Source organism: Colias philodice, chromosome 31, assembly GCF_061535455.1.
Source record: "Colias philodice isolate Cphi_HAF_F1 chromosome 31, ilColPhil1 Martin Lab GWU primary, whole genome shotgun sequence".
In the NCBI taxonomy this organism is placed as follows: domain Eukaryota; kingdom Metazoa; phylum Arthropoda; class Insecta; order Lepidoptera; family Pieridae; genus Colias; species Colias philodice.
Genome location: NC_143116.1, coordinates 492,972 through 514,552, shown reverse-complemented (window position 1 = coordinate 514,552; position 21,581 = coordinate 492,972). Strand labels below are relative to the sequence as shown.

The 21,581-nt window shown below is 32.4% G+C and overlaps 2 protein-coding genes across 3 annotated transcripts; one reads left to right on the top strand and one right to left on the bottom strand.

The window, feature by feature from the left end:
- The first annotated feature begins 96 nt into the window (after positions 1-96).
- Positions 97-20,511, top strand: LOC149474995 (uncharacterized). 2 transcript variants are annotated; one of them, XM_089713842.1, is made up of 15 exons: positions 97-229; positions 780-866; positions 1,629-1,848; positions 2,080-2,163; positions 13,410-13,533; positions 13,911-14,037; positions 14,556-14,711; positions 15,089-15,246; positions 15,969-16,113; positions 16,429-16,532; positions 16,985-17,070; positions 17,291-17,404; positions 18,100-18,258; positions 18,587-18,705; positions 19,278-20,511. In XM_089713842.1, the coding sequence occupies exons 2-15, from the start codon at positions 792-794 to the stop codon at positions 20,358-20,360; spliced, it is 2,754 nt and encodes a 917-aa protein (XP_089569968.1). In that variant the 5' UTR covers positions 97-229; positions 780-791; the 3' UTR covers positions 20,361-20,511. The 2 variants fall into 2 exon arrangements, with proteins under 2 accessions (XP_089569968.1, XP_089569969.1); XM_089713843.1 differs by lacking the exon at positions 97-229 and adding an exon at positions 279-449.
- On the bottom strand, positions 3,038-10,378 carry LOC149474996 (uncharacterized). Its single transcript, XM_089713721.1, has 5 exons — positions 10,329-10,378; positions 9,504-9,603; positions 8,463-8,865; positions 7,904-8,088; positions 3,038-3,131 (listed from the first exon to the last, which is right to left on the bottom strand). Exons 1-5 carry the CDS (start codon positions 10,372-10,374, stop codon positions 3,038-3,040), a joined length of 828 nt encoding a protein of 275 aa, XP_089569847.1. The 5' UTR covers positions 10,375-10,378.
- Positions 20,512-21,581: the final 1,070 nt, after the last annotated feature.

Below are 21,581 nucleotides of genomic sequence, written 5' to 3'. Positions count from 1 at the left end.
TAAAAAATAAAATCGATCGAAAATGGATTTGAAATTCAGTAAATAATATTTTTTTGTTGCGTCTTAAATATTTTATTTAAAATTTTTGCTTGGCAAGTGGCAACACAATAATTGTCGTTCAAAATAATTGTTTACAAAAATGAGTGCAGTTGTAAATAAATGAAAAATTATTAATAAAATCATTTTCTTGTCTAGTGCAGTAATTATGAATTTAACATAGAACGTAAAAGTAAGTTTATATTTGAAGTTTCTTTGCGTATTCGAATTACTTAACAGCAGCCATCTTTGCCAGCATCAGCCCAGATTATTTTTAACATTGCGTATTTTTGTTTATTTCTGACACGTAAAATTAAGATTTTTACTAGAGTACATTACAATTTTATTTATTTTGTGAATATAAGTGATTGTGTACTTTTAAGTGTTACGAAAAAGATATATGAATCTATTATGTAAGTAGGTGTTCCCCAGGGAACTCGTTTAGGACCAAACCTCTTTCTACTTTACGTTAATGACTATGCGATGCAATATTTTTTCTTTAAGTATATTGAACATGTTAGATTTTGGTTAGCTTTAAAGCGATAAATTGTTTTTTAATGTTATCTTATTGCTCATACATATAATTTTCTATATAAATTTGAAATTTAAAAATATCTAATAGGTACATACTTATATTGAAAATTAAAAATGTTATCATTAGTTTTGGATAAAGCTGTTTTGGTTTATTATTATCATATTATTTTTAACTATTTCGTTGTTATAGAAATTACTTAAAATTTCAGATATCATTAAAAATGGCGAAAGTAAATAAAAAGAAGAGAGCTAAAGAACCGAAGCCAAAGCGGTTCCCATGTACAGAATGTGGAAAGGTGAGTTATTGTTGCTTCTTTAGTATTTATTAAGTTTAGCCTCTGAGTAACAATGTTACACTTTTTGCCTTAAATCTTCATTGTGTTGTTTTATCTGCTAAATAAGATATGCACAGCATATCTAAAAGTTGTGTAACTATAGAATATAGATAGATTTTATTCTACAATGTGTTAATTTCTCATTATTAAATCTGTACTAATATTATAAAGCTGAAGAGTTTGTTTGTTTGTTTGAACGCGCTAATCTCAGGAACTACTGGTCCGATTTGAAAAATGCTTTCGGTGTTAGATAGCCCATTTATTGAGGAAGGTTATAGGCTATATATCATCACGCTTAGACCAACAGAAGCGGAGCAATGCGGGTGAAACCGCGCGGAACAGCTAGGTAATAAAAAATATATTAGCTTGTCTAAATAATTATCTATCTCTGCACCCATTTTTATACATTAATCCATTCAGCTGAAAAATCATATTTCTTACTAACTTTCACATTTTAAAGTGGTATCTGAATCGTTTCTAAGTAACTAACAAACATTCGTATTTATATTATTAACTAGCTTACCGCCCGTGGTTTGCCCGCTTTGTCTAAAACCTAATAAATTATATATTAAAACCTTCCTCTTGAATCAATCTGTCAATAAAATAACAGCATCAAAATCCGTTGCGTAGTTCTAAAGATTTAAGCATACAAAGGGACATAGGGACAGAGAAAGCGACTTTGTTTTATACTATGTAGTGATTATTTCATATTCTTTCTTCCAGAAATTCTCAGAAAAAGGCAGTCTTCACCATCACCTTCAATTACACTCTGACGATCGTCCCTTTACCTGTGAAATATGTAATGGCACGTTCAAAACCAATAAGTACCTTATGAAACATATAAAGAGGGTTCATAATGCTCCAACTGACCATGAGTGTGATTTTTGTGGCAAAAAATTCCATTATAAAAGCTTGATGGAAAAACATAGGGTTGTGCATACTGGTAAGTGTAAAGGGTTATAACCGACTTGAAAAAGTGAGGTTAATGGTTACACTCTTTCTTGTGACTTGGAAAATGAGTTTGTGTGATTGTTTATTATTTATCGCAGTTTTTTAGCTACCAGATGAATTGTAAAGTTATTTTTAACTTTGAATCTACTTTATAAAAAAAATTTATGAAATTTTTTTACTATTTATTTATCCAGGTCATTTTTTTAGATTTTTTTATTTTCAGATGAAAAGCCGTACAAATGTAAATGGTGCAAGAAAGGTTTCAATTCTGGATATAGTCTATCTACACACATATTGATTCATACCAGTAAGTTTATATTCATTTAAATAAATCTATTTTTTTTTCATGCTTTACACAGGTGAATATTATCCTACGGGTCCAATTTGAAAAATTTTTTCCCTGTTAGATAGCCTATTTATCGAGGACAGCTATCTTCTTAATACTATTATAAAAACAAAAGTTTGTAAATATGGATGTATGGATGTTTGTTACTCTTTCACGTAAAAACTACTGAACCGATTACAATGAAATTTAGCACACATATAGAGGGTAACTTGGATTAACACATAGGATAGGTTTTATCCCGGAAATCCCACGGGAACGGGAACTATGCGGCTTTTCCTTTGAAAACGTGGACGGAAATCTAGTAGTCTATATAATATCATCACGCTAAGACCAATAGGAGCGGAGCAATGCGGTCAAAATCGCGGGGCACAGATAGTTTTTTATAGTATAAAGCAAATTCGCTTTCCGCTGTCTGTTTGTCTGTATGCTTATCTTTAAAATTTTGCTGGGGTTTTTTTAATAGATAAATGGTTCTCGAAGTAGGTTTGAATAAGTATATCATTTGTTAAGTTTTCTACAAAGCGGGTGAAGCCGCGCGCGGAGCTAGTTGTTAATAATCCTCCTACAGGGCTAGTTTTTATAGAAAAACCAGCGGCCCGCCCCGGCTTCGCCCGTGGTACATATGAAAAATAGATGTTGGCCGATTCTCAGACTTACCCGATATGCACAGAAAATTTCATGAGAATCGGTCCACCCGTTTCGGAAGAGTATGCAGACTAACATTGTGACACGAGAATTTTATATATAAGATATTTTTGTTAATCATACCAGCTGGAATAAAAATAATAATTTTGGTAATATATATTATAAAAAACTTTATTAAACAACACTATAACTATTGGACAATAATTCTATACAAATATTTATATTGATTCTTATCTATCAGGCATTTAGAAGGTTCTACGCATTGGCCGGAATTTTCCACGTATCTGAAACAAATAATACAGTATTAAATAAATTTCTAAGATACAATTAATATTATGTCATCAAAATAAGAATAGGAATGACTTGGCGACATATTGTGATGTCATAGCTGTTAATTTGACGACGCGGTTGGCGCAGTGGTAAAGTAACTGCCTACTGAGCCGACGGTCCCGGGTTCGATCCCCGGTCAGGGCAAATATTTGTGTGATGAACTCAATTATTTGTTCTTGGGTCTGGGTGTTATTATCTATATATGTATTTATTAAATATTATATTTATCGTCGCCTAGTACCCACAACACAAGCCTTAATTGAGCTTACTGTGGGACTAGGTCGATTTGTGTAATAATGTCCTATAATATTTATTTATTTATTTATTTATTTAATTCGAAGCAATAGACAATATAAGTTGGGTATTTTTATATAAAAAGTCTGACAAAGTACATGTATATGCAAAAATATTTATTGTTTTCCAAGTAAATAGATTTTTTCTTATATTCATAAATAATTTGTGTGAGGTTTCGATTTTCTAAGATTTTCAAGTGAACCCCTGGAACCAGAGGCGGCTCGCCCTAAGGAGCGCTGGTGCAGTGAACTCCCATAAATAATTATAATAAAATCATACTCCTTAATTTAAAATCAATCGTAATCTTTAAAACTACTGTTAATACCAATGAATATATCCATCATTCCATCATCCCATACACCTGTATAATACCTACTGTATTATGTAACGCGCGAAGAAGTGCGCTCACGATTGCGCTCCAATGAAAAAAGATTTAGTACATTTCCTAATACGAAATCCAATAGGAGTGAAAGAGAGGGTTTTGCCAGAGCCCTGCGCGTGAAACAAAAGATTTTTTATGGAAAAGTAGCAAAATTCGGAGCGCCGCACCTGCAAACGTTGCCGGTTCGTTTTTACCGCCCGGCAGGACAGTGATTGCGCGCGCGGCGCGACGTTGCCAGTTTCCACTTCTTTAATATAAACAAACACTCGAGTCAACTTCAATGCACGCGCGCGATTCATGCAATTTTCTAATTAAAATTATAAAATACGTGTTGAAATAGCATGTAGTTATCAGTATTACTTGTGAGTGTTAAAATGAACAATAATTATAATGTGGCGTTCATTAAAAAGTGTGATAAAACGTTACAAATTCGGCTTGAATGTAAAGCTAAGGGACCGCTACATGATCTTACGCAAAAATGTACGACAAAAACGAAAACATATACGCGTGTGTTTAAATCTGAACAATATGTGAAAACACCGTGGTTGTGTGGTTGTGATGAAAGCAACAAACTATTTTGTTTTCCGTGTCTTTTATTTAAAGCGGGCGCGGCCGGCGGAGGTGAGAGTGCTTGGACTGAAACGGGCGTTGACGACTTGCTCATCTTTCAATCAAGATGAAAAAACATGAAAACATTCACAATCTCGGTACCATTTGTTGAATGAACTGCAATTGGCGTCTATCGGACGACAAGACATTCGTAATAGTCCGTTTTCTTATGGGAAAAGGTATACATTTTTGAGTAAAGCAATGAAATTTGGTTCGAATATTGTACTCGTCCACCTAAGCCCAAATCGCCTGGTAGCCAGTGTCTACTCCCCGGCAGAAGGGAGGGAGGGGGGGTTATAGAACATAGCGCCCGGCGCTCGGAAAAAAAATTCTGGCGGATTCATTTGGCCCTTTGAGTCGAGTTTGGTGTCGTTATCAGGTAACTAGATGATGCCCAATTCATTCCCCATACTAGTTTTTTAGGGTTCCGTAGCAAAATATGTCACAATCTTTAAAATAATAAACTTTTGGCAGTGGCAAAATCCAAACAAACCAGTATATTTTTATATTTTTGTATCAAACTTGGTTTATAAAAAAATACTGTCTGAAAGGCCATTCCATGCAGATTATAAAAACATTAACATGTAATATATATCTTACCATTTTCAATGTGAAATAAATTATAGAAAGTACAGGAACGTTCGTCAGCGCAGCGTAGGGGACAGCTAATAGACCCGAAAAATAAGCATTATCATAAAACAAAAACCAGTCAAGTGCGAGTCTGACTCGCCCAACGAGTGTTTCGTACTTATTTGTCCTATACCATGTTATCTTGTCTGGTAGGACCTGGTTAACTGATACACACACACTTTCGTCTTTATAATATTAGTGTGATTTTTAATCATCTTTAAATTATAAATGAAGTCAGGTAACATTGTTAAAAATAAAGATAGATAATAATAGAACGTTTTTGTATTAATAATAATGACAACCACCTCCACAATTACATAATTCGGTACATTTGAGCTGGCGTATAAAACACTTCAATCTGGAATTGCAAGATTTCACGCACCGACATCTTATCAATTCAAAGCTTCTCTTTTCTTTTTATTTCAGATGGGCAAGGAATATTTTGATTTTTTTAGGTCCCTAAATATATTATACAGCCTGTAAAACTGCCCTTAAGGTGTGTTGTATAAGGGCAGCTTCTGTGGGAGGCAAATTTTCGATTTGCCTGTCCGTTTTTGTTAAAAATTTGTTTGCGACCCTCATTTACTGTCACAGCGGGGTACAATGTGAAAAACAAACATGTACTTATAATAATTATAAAAAAATATAAGTTATGGATAAGAGTATCCTTAAAATATCGTGACCGTCCTTTATTATCAGGCATTGTAATCACAAACTTTTCAATTTCACTGTCTGCATATTTGCCACTGTAAAGTGCTTCAAATCCTCGTGTGACATTCGGATATGCCTTCCATACCTCAAATGCAGGTGTACCTATAGTTCTTTTAGACCTTCTAGCTTGGAACACATGATATTCTGTACTAGCCATATCTGTCGACTGTTCTTAACATTATTTTGGCTACTACTACTATATCGTGTGTTCCAAAGCTAGAAGGTCTAAAAGAACTATAGGTACACCTGCATTTGAGGTATGGAAGGCATATCCGAATGTCACACGAGGATTTGAAGCACTTTACAGTGGCAAATATGCAGACCGTGAAATTGAAAAGTTTGTGATTACAATGCCTGATAAGTAAGGACGGTCACGATATTTTAAGGATACTCTTATCCAGAACTTATATTTTTTATAATTATTATAAGTATATGTTTGTTTTTCACATTGTACCCCGCTGTGACAGTAAATGAGGGTCGCAAACAAATTTTTAACAAAAACGGACAGGCAAATCGAAAATTTGCCTCCCACAGAAGCTGCCCTTATACAACACACCTTAAGGGCAGTTTTACAGGATGTATAATATATTTAGGGACCTAAAAAAATCAAAATATTCCTTGCCCATCTGAAATAAAAAGAAAAGAGAAGCTTTGAATTGATAAGATGTCGGTGCGTGAAATCTTGCAATTCCAGATTGAAGTGTTTTATACGCCAGCTCAAATGTACCGAATTATGTAATTGTGGAGGTGGTTGTCATTATTATTAATACAAAAACGTTCTATTATTATCTATCTTTATTTTTAACAATGTTACCTGACTTCATTTATAATTTAAAGATGATTAAAAATCACACTAATATTATAAAGACGAAAGTGTGTGTGTATCAGTTAACCAGGTCCTACCAGACAAGATAACATGGTATAGGATAAATAAGTACGAAACACTCGTTGGGCGAGTCAGACTCGCACTTGACTGGTTTTTGTTTTATGATAATGCTTATTTTTCGGGTCTATTAGCTGTCCCCTACGCTGCGCTGACGAACGTTCCTGTACTTTCTATAATTTATTTCACATTGAAAATGGTAAGATATATATTACATGTTAATGTTTTTATAATCTGCATGGAATGGCCTTTCAGACAGTATTTTTTTATAAACCAAGTTTGATACAAAAATATAAAAATATACTGGTTTGTTTGGATTTTGCCACTGCCAAAAGTTTATTATTTTAAAGATTGTGACATATTTTGCTACGGAACCCTAAAAAACTAGTATGGAGAATGAATTGGGCATCATCTAGTTACCTGATAACGACACCAAACTCGACTCAAAGGGCCAAATGAATCCGCCAGAATTTTTTTTCCGAGCGCCGGGCGCTATGTTCTATAACCCCCCCTCCCTCCCTTCTGCCGGGGAGTAGACACTGGCTACCAGGCGATTTGGGCTTAGGTGGACGAGTACAATATTCGAACCAAATTTCATTGCTTTACTCAAAAATGTATACCTTTCCATACAAGCATGCCCATAAGAAAACGGACTATAAAGCACTAGATTCCGCGTACCGAAAGTCAATACGCGAGTTCAATGACCGTGTCGATGAAAACAGACATATTTTACGAAGGATAATGGATTGTGTCGTATTTTGTGGTGCATTTCAAATTGCTTTAACTTTCACAAAAAAGTTATAGATATTTTTGCACACCAAAAAGAAAGACGTAGGTATGCATTTCCTTTATAAGTAATTTTTTTTTAATAAATTGTACTGATTTACACCATGTATTTTCAGTGTTTTATTTCAAGTGAACACCCATAAAATTTTGTCACGAGCCGCCTCTGCCTGGAACCAGTCCACTGCTTTCAATTTCCAAATCGATATTTTGAAGTGAAAAATCTTTAGGCGCGTTGAGAGTAAAATGTCAATCGCGTCATGGCATGTCACTTTATAGAGGGCGACGATTTTGGTATCTTTGAATCTTGCAAAGAAGTTTCACTTCTGCCACGTGTGCTCGGAACACATGTTCTTTTTTTCACTTTTTTTATTACAAAAAAAAAACTTTCAACTACCCTCCATAAATTAAATAATATTAACAATTATTCTCACCCAGGCTTACAAAAACACCCCGGGACGCTGATACTCAAACAATTCCTTGGTTTCAAAGTGATCACATATTTATTGTCGTGATTGGTATGTACGCGTACAGCTTTTCGTAAATATTTTAGTAGCTTGTTTACGTCGTACATGTTATGTGCGTGTGTGCTGTTCGTGAATAGCTTGCTTAGTATCACCTGAAAAAAAATGTAACATTTTTCGAATAATTAACTAGACAGTTAGGAGATTAAAAGAACAAAATAAATAAATATAGTTTATCAAACTAAATTCGCTTTGTGAAGGGAAACTTATGTGTGTACTATCGCTGATGATATCACTTGATGTTTTGTTACAAGAATGTAAGTATGAAATGTATGAAGTATATGAAAAAAAAAGTATATGAATATATGAAGCAGATATTTTACATTAGAAACTTTAGCTTATTGTTAAGTTTGAGCTCATTGCTAATGTCCTACAGTTCTCCTTCGTGCTTTGAGATACAATTTTAAATATTAACAGCCCCAAATTACGTCATTAATTTGATATAATAACTTTGTAATTTCTTACGCACCTCAGTCATTTCTTCAGTAAACTGAAACGTCGATTTTGCGTATTTGTTCAAAATATTCGTCATTATATTAACAAATTCGTTATCCACATTGAATTTCCTAGAACAATTCAAATTCCCGCCAATATTATCTATGTCATGACAGTCCGCCATCTTGAATACCGCCATTACGTGTTTAATCAAATCGATAGCTTCAATAGTGTTGTCATAATTGTATTTTTTATAATCGTAATCCATTTTTCGAGAAATATGCTTGTAAATCTCGTGTCCGTAATCAGAATATAATGGATCTTGTGTTGGTTTCTTTAATTTTCCTCTATTTATAATGATTTCATTTAATTCGTTTATGTTCTGATTGACGGATAGCTCTTGGAATACTATCTTTTTGTAGTCCATTATTTTTAATCTGTAAACATATATGTTACTTGAATCAACCAATATTACTATTTAAATAAATTAGCTTCCATCCGCGTCTTCGCTGGCGTAGTCAAAGCTAATACCCATGATAATGAAATGTTTCACCGTAAAACCACAGTATAAATATTTAACAGTACAATCTTAATACTATTATAAAGGCGAAAGTTTGTAAGGATGTATGGATGTATAGATGTATGGATGTATGGATGTTTGTTACTCTTTCACGTAAAAACTACTGAACCGATTACAATGAAATTTAGCACACATATAGAGGGTAACTTGGATTAACACATAGGATAGGTTTTATCCCGGAAATCCCACGGGAACGGGAACTATGCCGGTTTTCTTTGAAAACGCGGGCGAAGCCGCGGGCGGAAATCTAGTAACTACATAAAAACGTCCGAAACGACTCTATCACAAAAACTTTAGCATCAAAGAGTATCCTAAACACGTTATTTTTAAAATATCATGAACATAGCAGTCATATTTATACGCTTTCGCCAAAACTATCCTAAGTACTACATATTTTCTCGGAAAAGCGAACGTCATATATTCGATCAGCTGTTGTATAAAAGAGTACCAAACACATATACAAACTCTTCATCTTTATTATGAGTACATATTCACCTGTGTATAGCATTTAGTACGCTCTGACATAAAACTGGGCAGGAGTAACCGTACGGTTTCCACGGTGTAGCGTTTAGATCCTCACAATATACTCTGGCTTCTGAAAAAAGTATGTTTTTGTCTTGCTAAGTATGCAACAGTATCTTTGAATACGATTTTCACAAACGTTGAAAAGCATTTATCCAACCATCAAAGAACTAAGCACCGTTTCAAGAAATGCTTTCGATTAATAACTCCGTCACATTTGATCAACCTTAGCTACGATATCATAGATAGACATCTAGTGAAGTCCCATGTCCCCTAGTGGTGTAAGGGGCAGATGCATTATACATCTGTTTCACTGATCGATTTTCTTTTGAGGACAAGTAGGTGATCAGCCTTCTGTCTCCTGCCAGACCGAGACATTTTTTTTTCGTCTCCACCGGGAATCGAACCCAGGACCCCTCGGTGTTGCGCTCACGCGTCAACCACTGTACCAAGGAGGCGGTTATAGATTTTGTATCGTCAAATTATAAGAAGGTAGTTTCTAAATAAATAAATAATAAATAAATAAAAAACACTTTATTGTACAATGCACAGATATACAATACAATAATATACAAAAAGAATCTTCACCGTACAAATTGGCGGCCTTATCGCTTTGAAGCGATTTCTTCCAGGCAACCTTGGGATATAGGAAAATGAAAAGATTGAAAAAGGTAGATAGTGCATATACAAGGAGTGAATACAAATAAATATAATAGATATGAGTAAGTTATAAAATTACATATATATAACAAAATAATAAATACTAAATAGATGAATAAAAAGTAATAAAGTTAATACCAGTTACAAATATTAATCCATAGAACACTATAAAATAAATAAACATTATTCTACGCACACACGATTAGAGCTTAAGTCATATTTTTAAGTAAACAAGGAGTCATTGAAAACATAATTATAAAAGTGTAAGTCTGTCTGTGTTAGTACATACTACATAATATAAGCCTTTTTATGAATTTAAATTGAACGCAAAATGTTTGAAAAGCTATTATATAGGTATATAAATAACGTTTTAAATAACTCATACGTGCAAAAATGTCTACTTGAAAGTGTGCGTGCGTGCGTGTGCGTGCGAGTGCGTGTGTGTGTATGTACGTACATACAGATCCGTGTGTACTATAATGTTTTATACATTTAAATGTAGAAATAAACAATTATAAATGTTACCGAATATTATAATAATTAAGCATCAGAAACCCCATAAATCATCTATCTATAGTTATAAACATTAATTCAATCAGAAAACGGTTACAGTAAAATATTTTGTTTCCTTATAATAAACAGCAAAATCCACCTGCAATGCCTAGTGTAGCTATCAAACTAAATTGTCCATAACAAAAACACGTTTTAATAGCAATTAGTTATTAATTACATCATGTTTTTGATTTTCGTCACGGCTGACGCTGTTACTGGTGTATGAGCTAACAAAAATACAGAACAATATCTATATGAAATTATATATAACTAGCTTTCCGCCCGCGGCTTTGCCCGCTTTGTCTAAAACATAATAAACTATATTTATTAATTCTATTAATTGTATATTGTAATAAATTGTAATTGTAATTGTATGTATGTATGTTTAATAATAAATAAAAAAATAAACATTATGTCATTATACACATAGGTACTATATACTAAAACCTTCCTCTTGAATCACTCTATCTATTAAAAAAAACCGCATCAAAATCCGTTGCGTAGCTTTAAAGATTTAAGCATACATAGGGACATAGGGACAGCAAAAGCGACTTTGTTTTATACTATGTAGTGATACTGGCTATGCCGCGCGGTTTCGTCTGCGGGCATAAGCAAGTACCTCTATAGATTATATGTTATTCTGGAACATAAGTTTTTGCGTGAAGGAGTAGCAAACATACGTACGACGTTCGTTATCTATACTATCTATTATAAAGAGGAAAGGTTTGTAATTATGTAAGTATGTATGTATGTATGTATGGTTATCACGCATAAACTACTGGACCGATTTCAAAAAGTCTTTCACCATTAGAAAGCTGCATCTTCACTGAGCAACATAGGCTATATTGCATTTTCAAAAAAATTAGAGATCCTTAACAGAAATGCAATAATGTAACCCAAGGTGTAAAAAATTCCATAAAAATTCTGTCATCGCGTGCGCTGCGGAATCTATAGAAGATTGAACAAAAAAATGTTCTACGGTATTATAGAATGGATCAATATCTACAAGAAAGTCCGCAATACCATATGTCCATCTTCAGTAGTTATGTTACTACAACAACTTTTTTACGTTTTCAAAGTAAATAGAAGTGTCGACAGTAATCAAACCATGTTATCCATACACCTATATTAATCCTTATCCCATTAAATGATGTTTTATTATAGACTGTTTCAATACCAGCAAAATGCTTTTTAAATTAAAAAAAAATTGATATTCCATTCAAAAGATATAACGAATTTTTAAAAGTGTCAATCTACAGAAAATAGTAGGTATACTGTTTAATACAATGAGCAGGCGTAGTGCGGGACGGGGTGAAGGTGATTTTCATATGATTAAAAATTAAACCTGTAGTCCGACCTATATGTAGACTTTTCACTGTCACGATATCGCTATCTATGCGGGTGAAACCGCAGGGCATTGCTAGTAATATAATAAAATGGTAGAAAAGTGATGTCTGTACAATGAAAATATGTAAAAAAAATTGCAGGTATTTTCGTTTCTGAACCCACAACTGTAGTTAACAAATTTTGCTTTCCATGTGATTTGAGCTTTTTTTTTCATTGAACTTTACATGTGATTTGAGCTTTTTTTTTCATTGAGCTTTACATGTGATTTGAGCTTTTTGTTTCATTGAGCTTTCGATATAATTTGAGCTTTTTGTTAAATTGAGCTTTCGATATCATTTGAGCTTTTTGTTTCATTGAGCTTTCCATGTGATTTGAGCTTTTTTTTTTCATTGAGCTTTAATTGTGATTTGAGCTTTTTGTTTCATTGAGCTTTTTGTTTCATTGAGCTTTCCATGTGATTTGAGCTTTTTGTTGAATTGAGCTTTACATGTGATTTGAGCTTTTTGTTTCATTGAGCCTTCGATATAATTTGACATTTTTGTTAAATTGAGCTTTCGATATCATTTGAGCTTTTTGTTCCATTGAGCTTTCCATGTGATTTGAGCTTTTTGTTGAATTGAGCTTTCCATGTGATTTGAGCTTTTTGTTAAATTGAGCTTTCCATGTGATTTGAGCTTTTTGTTTCATTGAGCTTTCGATATAATTTGACATTTTTGTTAAATTGAGCTTTCGATATCATTTGAGCTTTTTGTTTCATTGAGCTTTCCATGTGATTTGAGCTTTTTGTTGAATTGAGCTTTACATATGATTTGAGCTTTTTGTTTCATTGAGCTTTCGATATCATTTGAGCTTTTTGTTAAATATTTCGCTAAGGATTTGTTCACCCTACAAACGACGAAGACGACAACAAACAAAATTTTCATCCAGTCGCAATTTAACAAAATTGTGAAAAACACACTTAAAAATAAAATATTAAAATTTCCTGTCGTTCTGGTGATTGGATTTTTTTTGCGAATAATGAATGTAAACATAGATTTTTCGTAAAAACGGTGGCTCCTAGAAAAAAATGTATTGGAAGTTTTTTATAGATAATTTTATGATCTACAATTTTGGTCCCAGGTAATTATATGATTAGCTTACCGTCTCGGCGAAAATCGCAAAAGAAGCGAGCATAAATACCTACTGACTAGATTATCTCTTCGAAGATAAAATTGATATACGTCAAATGTTGCCTATTCAATTGGCTCGACTATAACCCTGTGTGTTGTTGTATTAACTCTATGGGTACAATTAAATGTATTTTGTTTCATTCGATTTCAGACTCAAAACCGTTCAAATGTTCGTACTGTGAATACGCATGTCGTGACAGTTCAACACTTCGGAAACACGAAGAGAGACATCGCGGTAAAGTGCCGGTGTTCAAGTGTAAAGTGTGCGATAAACAGTAAGTGTGCTCACCCTTGTAGTACAGGAGACCGTGGGAGCTTGACCTTCACCGATCTGATAACCAGATGAGACGGTTTTTTTAATTATACATACTTTTTTATACCTAGGAGTCAAAATTATTGAGATATAACGAATAAAAAATGCATCTACATAATAATATGCAACTTTATAGAAATACGTCGAATCACGCGTGGTAGGGTCTAGGGATAAGAAAAAGATGGCGCGTAATGGAAAAATGTCACGCGTAACGAAAAAATGTTACACTAAATTTTTTTCCAACCCCGATAAAGAAGTTTCACTTAAAAAATTAAAAAAAATATATATATAACTATGTCATTGTCCATCATATATAATAAACATAAAATATAATTTTAGATACACCCGAAAGTCAGTGTTAAAAGTGCATGTAACAGAGGAACACTTCAACATGGACACCAAAAACAAACCCTGCGAGATTTGCGGAAAAATGTTCAGGGATAATACGTCGAGGAATGTTCATGTGGTATGTGTTTTTTAGTATTTATATATTGTTTGTTTGAACGCGGTAATCTCAGGAAGTACTGGTCCGATTTGAAAAATTATTTCGGTGTTAGATAGCCCATTTATACAGGAAGACTTTCTTAATCCTACTAATATTATAAAGGCGAAAGTTTGTATGGATGTTTGTTACTCTTTCACGTAAAAACTACTGAATGGATTTGAATGAAACTTTACCACAATATAGCTTATACATCAGAATAACACATAGGATAGGTTTTATCCCGGAAATCCCACGGGAACGGGAACTATGCGGGTTTTCTTTTGAAAACGCGGGCGAAGCCGCGGGCGGAAATCTAGTAGGCTATATATCATCACGCGACCAACAGGAGCTTAGCAATGCGGGTGAAACCGCGGAGCACATCTAGTATAATAATACCTAAAATTTGCTATAATATATTTCAAGAATAGTATATGGAAATACATATATATATATATATAAAAAATTATCAATGTTTGACTTTATTATTATACATATTACAGCGTGTAGTCCACAAACAGAGCTATACTGTGCAATGCGATGTTTGCGGTATATACATATCTAATAAATATAATCTGATGCGACATCTTCGCACGCACGTGGACTACCGGCCCTATAAGTGTGACTTCGGTGATTGTAAGAAGGCTTTTAAGGATAAGGTAAGTTTAATATTTAGTTTTATAGCATTCAAATGCTTTCTGAATGAGAATTGTTTTAAAGATTATCACGAGGCCCGCGACTATAAAAAGATCTAACCCGCGTCTTTGGCAAAAGATACGGGTTCGAATCCCGCCTCGTAATACAATTTTTTCTATTAAAATAGATTGTTTATTTTTACATTTTTTCTGTCTACCCACAAAAAAACTTAATCCTATACTATCAAAATAATTTAATAGATTCGCCTTTGGTATGATTTTTTGCAGTATATCATAAAATTTTATCATATTTTGCCAGCCAGATTCCTATCAATTGTGTTTTTTCTTCAATAAAAACTTTTTTTCATCTACCCAAAAAATTTTTTTCGATTTTTTCGCAGTCTACCCTTAAAAAACACGTAATCCTACATTATCCATCAAAACACTACGAGTGTCACATATGCGGACGACGTTTTTCGCGATTATCCCGATTTAACAGACATAGTAGACAACACGAAGTCAAAGTGAAGAGTGTGGTCTGTGATTACTGCGGTGTGGGGTGAGTTTACCGACTGTGCAAAGAGGGGTACTGTTTCGTATGAAATTATAATTTTTATTGGAGTACAGATTTGAATCTTTTTTATTGACTGTTAGACTGATTGAAAGATAATATTTACAGTGTTTACAACATTTAGGGCCGATTTTTCAATGCTTGGATAAAACTTATCCGTCCAATAAAGTATTACACGATAATATTAAAATGTCACGTAAACTGTCAAATACGGGCAATTAGAATACGTTTTTAAAATGGTAGTTTTATAAATTATTCGACGAATAAGTTTTAACCAAGGATTGAAAAATCAGCCCTGAATGTAATACCAGTTGACCCGGCAAATGTTCTGTCTTCCGTTTATCATCTATACAAATATTATAATGCTGAAGAGTTTGTTTGTGTGAACGCGCTAATCTCAGGAACTACTGGTCCGATTTGTAAAATTATTTTGGTGTTAAATAGCCCAATTATCGAGGAAGGCTAAAGGATATATATCATCACGCTAAGACCAATAGGAGCGGAACAATGCGTGTAAAACCACGGGACGCAGCTAGTTATAAATAACGACATAAAATTCAAATGACTGATGATGATGATTAAAATGACTGGACAAATATGTTAACTACGTCATTAATTATTGTAGAAATCCATGTTTCTATTTATTTATTATCGTTATCTCGACACCTAAAAATGTCTATTTTTCCAAAGCTTTTTCATATTTTTTCCAGTTTCTACAACAAAAAATATTTAACAAATCACATAACGAAGAAGCACATGTTCAAACAGAAGTATATTTGCGATTTATGTAATTTCTTCACCTATAATAAGCCGAGTATAGTGATGCATATCAAACATGGACACGATTCGGAAACGGTATGAAAAATATTTTTTTTTGTGTAAAAAAAATGAATTAAATGCATTTTTTTTGTTTCCTTTATTAAATTCTAATAAATTTTTATAAGTAACAATGTTAATTGAATGAATGAAATGAACGAATGAATGAATAAATAAATTATGTTCCTTCTTTGTATTCGGTAGTAATAAAAAGTGTCGCTAATCTCAAAAATATTTAAAATCGCTATATAGCAATATAAATAAGTCAATACAATTGGAAAATTATAACACACATTTTTTGCATTTTTTTTATTTGGTTCATACTTTTTATTTATTATATATTTTACATTACAGGACAGAGAATGTAAAATATGCCATAAAACGTATAAGAGACATATTTACTTGAAATCACATTATTGGAACACGCATTGTATTAAATATAAACTAACAAGAAGACGGTAAGATATTTTATATATACATATTTTAACACGCTTAGCTTCACCTGTATGTTTGTAACCGACTCCTTAAGACTCGATTTTGATCATTTAAAGGGACAGATTTAATTCAAACATTGTAATCTATTAATCGGTGACAATAAAATAATTTGATGAGATTATCTTATTGAAGCATTACATAATTAATTTACAAAAAATTGTTATGTAACAAAAATACAGATATTTATTGAGAAATGAAATACCTAACTACATAATCTATACTAATATTATAAAGAGGAAAGGTTTGTATGTATGGTTTTCACGCATAAACTACTGGACCGATTTTGATGAAATTTGGCACAGATAAACTTTAGACCCTGAGAAAGAACATAGGCTACCTTTTATTGCGAAATATGTACCACGGGCGAAGCCGGGGCGGACCGCTAGTATATTATATTTTGTTCAATATTTTTCAGTGTATTAAAGAAGAAAGTGGAAGTAAAAGAAGAGAACGAAGCAAATGATAAAGAAGTGCCTAAAATAAAAGAAGAAGTCGAAAGCGGTAAGATACTTATAATTTTTCATCTTAATTCGTCCGTTTAAAAATACATTAAAAAAGTTTCGAGATCTTTGAGACAAACCTCATAAAATCAGAAATATGTCGTTGAAAATCTTATCAAAATGGTTCTTAATTTCACAGATTACAATTTCAAAAAGAAACTGACCTTCATTTTTAATATTTATTCTGTTATTTATTAATAAAAAAATTTTACCATTTCTAGGTTCAGACGTTGAAATATCTAAATGTCTCGATTCGACTGGTAATATAGAAGTACAGGTGGAGCGTAAAATGGACGATTTCTATGTGAAAGAAGTCGTTATGAGAACACAGACTTGTAAGTCGATTTTATATACTAGCGGTTCGCCCCGGCTTCGCCCGTAGTACATATTTACGTTTTCACTTCATAATATAAGGACCATCCTCGTACTCCAAGGAATATAATAAAAAAAGAATTATCGAAATCGGTCCACCCGTTCACGCGTGATGCCGTTATAAACGGGTTTCATTTTTATATACAGGGTGTCCCACTGTTGGTATACTAAGCTCAAAGGAGGTTATAGTTTTGCATACGGTGAGTTCGTAAAAAATACTTATAAAATTCCAGACGCATTTTTTTTTCAAATAGATGAATTCTTAAAACTTTATGTGTACAACCATAACAAGCAACCGACATATTATCATATCGCACCTTCAGAATAGTAGTGATGTATCTCAAAAAAACATTTTTTTGGGAAAACAAAAACGAAGTATTGAAACTGCAGACTTTCAACTTTGAACTGATTTAATTAATTAAAATTGTATGTAAACGTATCAATTATTTGTTTTTTGTATTAAGTTAATTTTATGTTTTGTGAAACATGATCACTTAAAAAATGGTATGATGCATATTTTTAATTAAAATTAAGGTTTTTTAAAAAGGTTGCCAATTTAAGTCAGTATTATATTATATTATATTATTATCATCAAATTCGATCCAGCCATTTCTAGATAACAGAGTAACAAACATGCAAATTTTAATAAAATTTTCAGCTAAAAAACCAGATCCCACAATAGACGCGGCAGTGGAGAGAAATCTTCAAAAGGAATTGAAAAGGATTTTGACAAAATCTCGAAGAGAGAAAGAGATAAAAGAGTTGGAAAGAGTGAGACGGATGTATAATAAGAGAATGCAGAAGTTGATTACTAAAGGTAAAACTTTAAAGTGAAACTTCTTTACACGCGTTGAGAGTAAAATTTCAAGGTCGCGTCATGGCAATACCGTCACGTCATAGAGTAAGGCGACGATTTTGAATCTTGCCAAAGAAGTTTCACTTCTGACACGTGTATTTTTATAGAAATGTATTTTTAACTAAAAAATAAAATGAAATGAAATGAAAATGAAGCTTTACTTTTTTATAAAGTTTATTTCACGTTTGATTCATTAAAAATTAATTCAATAAAGCTTTCAAACGAAGTATAATTAAAAATTATTTAGGCTTGAGCTTTATTTTATTTAATAATTTTGATTTTTTTTCAGTTCCCAAACCATTAACTGTACCTAAACCAACGAATGAAATAAAAATCGATAATATATATGAGAAAGATGAAACTGGGAAGCTTAAATTCAATGTACATCAGTGCTATGTGTGTTTTAAGGTAAGATTATATTTAACTAGATTTCCGCCCGCGGCTTCGCCCGCATTTGCAAAGGAAAACCCGCATAGTTCCCGTTCCCGTGGGATTTCCGGGATAAAAACTATCCTATGTGTTAATCCAAGTTACCCTCTATATGTGTGCTAAATTTCATTGTAATCGGTTCAGTAGTTTTTACGTGAAAGAGTAACAAACATCCATACATCCATACATCCTTACAAACTTTCGCCTTTATAATATATATATTAGATATATTAGATTTTGACAATTATATATTTTTTTACGTACTTCCAGATTTTTTGTAAGCATTGAGAAGTTTAGGAAATGGGTTAGATTTTTTTTGGTTTAATTGTAAAAAATAATGCATACCTAAGCTACGTGAAAAATTTAAGTTATTGTAAATAAGTTTTTCGTAAACGAATGACACCACGATTTAACTTTAAGTTTATTCCGCAAATAAATAAATAATTCATCCTAAAATAACTTCTTTAACAAAGTAAATGATTACATTTTAAACAAATATTCTTCATAATATCCTTAATACTTGTAAATAATGTAATAATATGAATTTACAGCTATACGAAACGAAAGAAGCCCTCCTCGATCACTGCCAAGAACATTTTGATCTGTGCAACTCAACTATACTAAGAAAATGTCCGCTATGTGACTACGTATGCAAGACAAATATGCGAAGACACCTTCTTGAAAAACACAAAATAAACACCAAATTACACACCGGCCACATAAAAGACAGAAAAAATAATAATAACGGCTCCAGATTCTATTTCGACATAAAAAACAAAATTATCGATACTATGGATGTCATCCCTAGTGTCAAACACCTTAATAAACAGGCGTATGTCAATCTTGATAGAAAAAACCGCGAAATAAAAGATAAAATGGTCACAAAAACGAAGTTAGTTAAAAAAGGCAAGGAGTGGATAGTAGAAAAAGAAACGATAAATATCGATAAATATCTAATACCGAAAATTAGTGATGTGACCAGTGTATTGAAAACCGGTAGTGATGATTATTGCGGGCGCATGAAAAGATTGAGTGACGTCACTAAGAAAAATGGCGGCAAAATGATGTTCCCGTGTGATAAATGTGAGAAAATATGTCAGACTCTAAGCGCTTTAAAATTACATTACCGACGTCACGATCCAAATAAAAAACCTTTTAAACCTAAAATGTGGAAACATAAGCTTAAATTGATCGAAAATAAAAAAAGTAAAAATACCGTTACTAATACCGGTATCTATACCGCTACAGATACTGGTATTGCTACATCCGTTAATCCAAACCGTTATTTAGATCCTAAACCCATAGTAAATAAACATAAATGCGATCCGGAGTTAAAAAAATTCTACGAAACAAACATAAAAGGTGGAGATATAGAATTTTGGCAGTTTTTGAAAATATACAACAAAATGACCAGAGAGAATATAGAGGATTTCTTAGATTTAGAAAAAAGAACCGATTTCGGCTTTCACATAGACAATAGACTTAATAAAACAGCTAAAGATATTAAAAAAGTAAGGAAAAGAATTCGCGGGAACGTCAAAGTTAGAAAAATTTTGATTAGTAGAAAAGAGTATTTGAAAAGAAATGAAATTAAAACGCAAATGAGGCAAAGAATTGAGAGTTCAGTGCAATAATAATTTTATTAAATATATTACTTAGTAGATAGTAAAATATTAATGTAGATAAAATTAAAAATATCACTCCAAATACTTTCATGACCTGGCAAAGTCATAAGGCGTTATCACAAAAATACAAACATTTATGATTTGGATATATAATGTACTAGCGGTCCGCCCCGGCTTCGCCCGTGGTACATATTTACGTTTTCTCTACATAAAAACCATCCTCGTACTTCAAGGAATATAATAAAAAAAGAATTATCGAAATCGGTTCAGCCGTTCTCGAGTTATGCGCTTACCAACACATTTTGCGATTCATTTTTATATATAAGATTAAAAAGGCTAGTCGATAATCAAATATAAAAAAATATATGTATCTCACATCCTGTCTTTGAATTATTATATTTTAAACATAACAATTAATGTACCTATTAGGTTTGTTATTGAGTTTGCCACAAGCCAAAATAATTTTATCAAATTGTAACATTGATTTTATGACCGACTATTATAAATGATAAAATACAGAAGTCAGTTCATATCATATCATCACATTTTCCTAATATTCGAATATTATTTAGATAAATAAAAAACAATAAATATTTATATTTAAGAATTAATAATATACTTACATATAATACAAACTGTAATAATATATGTATAATGTAGTTAGATAATGTCCTACTAAAATAAGCTCCCATTTTTATGTACTTTATACGTAAGAGGATTTTAAAGTTAAGCCAGGTAATTGCCCGACTCGTGCGAGCGAGATATAAGATTTGTTTTTACGTGTAAGTGAAAGAGAGCAGCCTCTAAATAAAACAATATGTAGTTTATTTGCAGAATAAACTGATGTTGTTGCAAATCCAATAATATTGGTTTATGCCTCTGATACTTTGAATTCTTATTGAATAAGAAATATAATGTTTACACAATAAGAAGTTACTTGCTGAATGAAATAGGCGCGTATTTTATTTTCTATGATAATGATGAAAGCGCTTATTTGGGAGCGTTCAAGTATTACGTTATTGAATTTACATGAGGATGTTATACTAAAATAAACCGTAAAATCGTGCGTTAGGGTGCATATTAAAACGCTGAATTTATTATTTAAGTTAGTCCTCACTTAAATGAAGCTGTCCAATACATAGTTTACTTGTGTGTACTGTTGAGCTATCGGATTAAATGTTTGGGTTTTGGCGACACTGGTTTTCATACTAATTATGACATTATAGCACT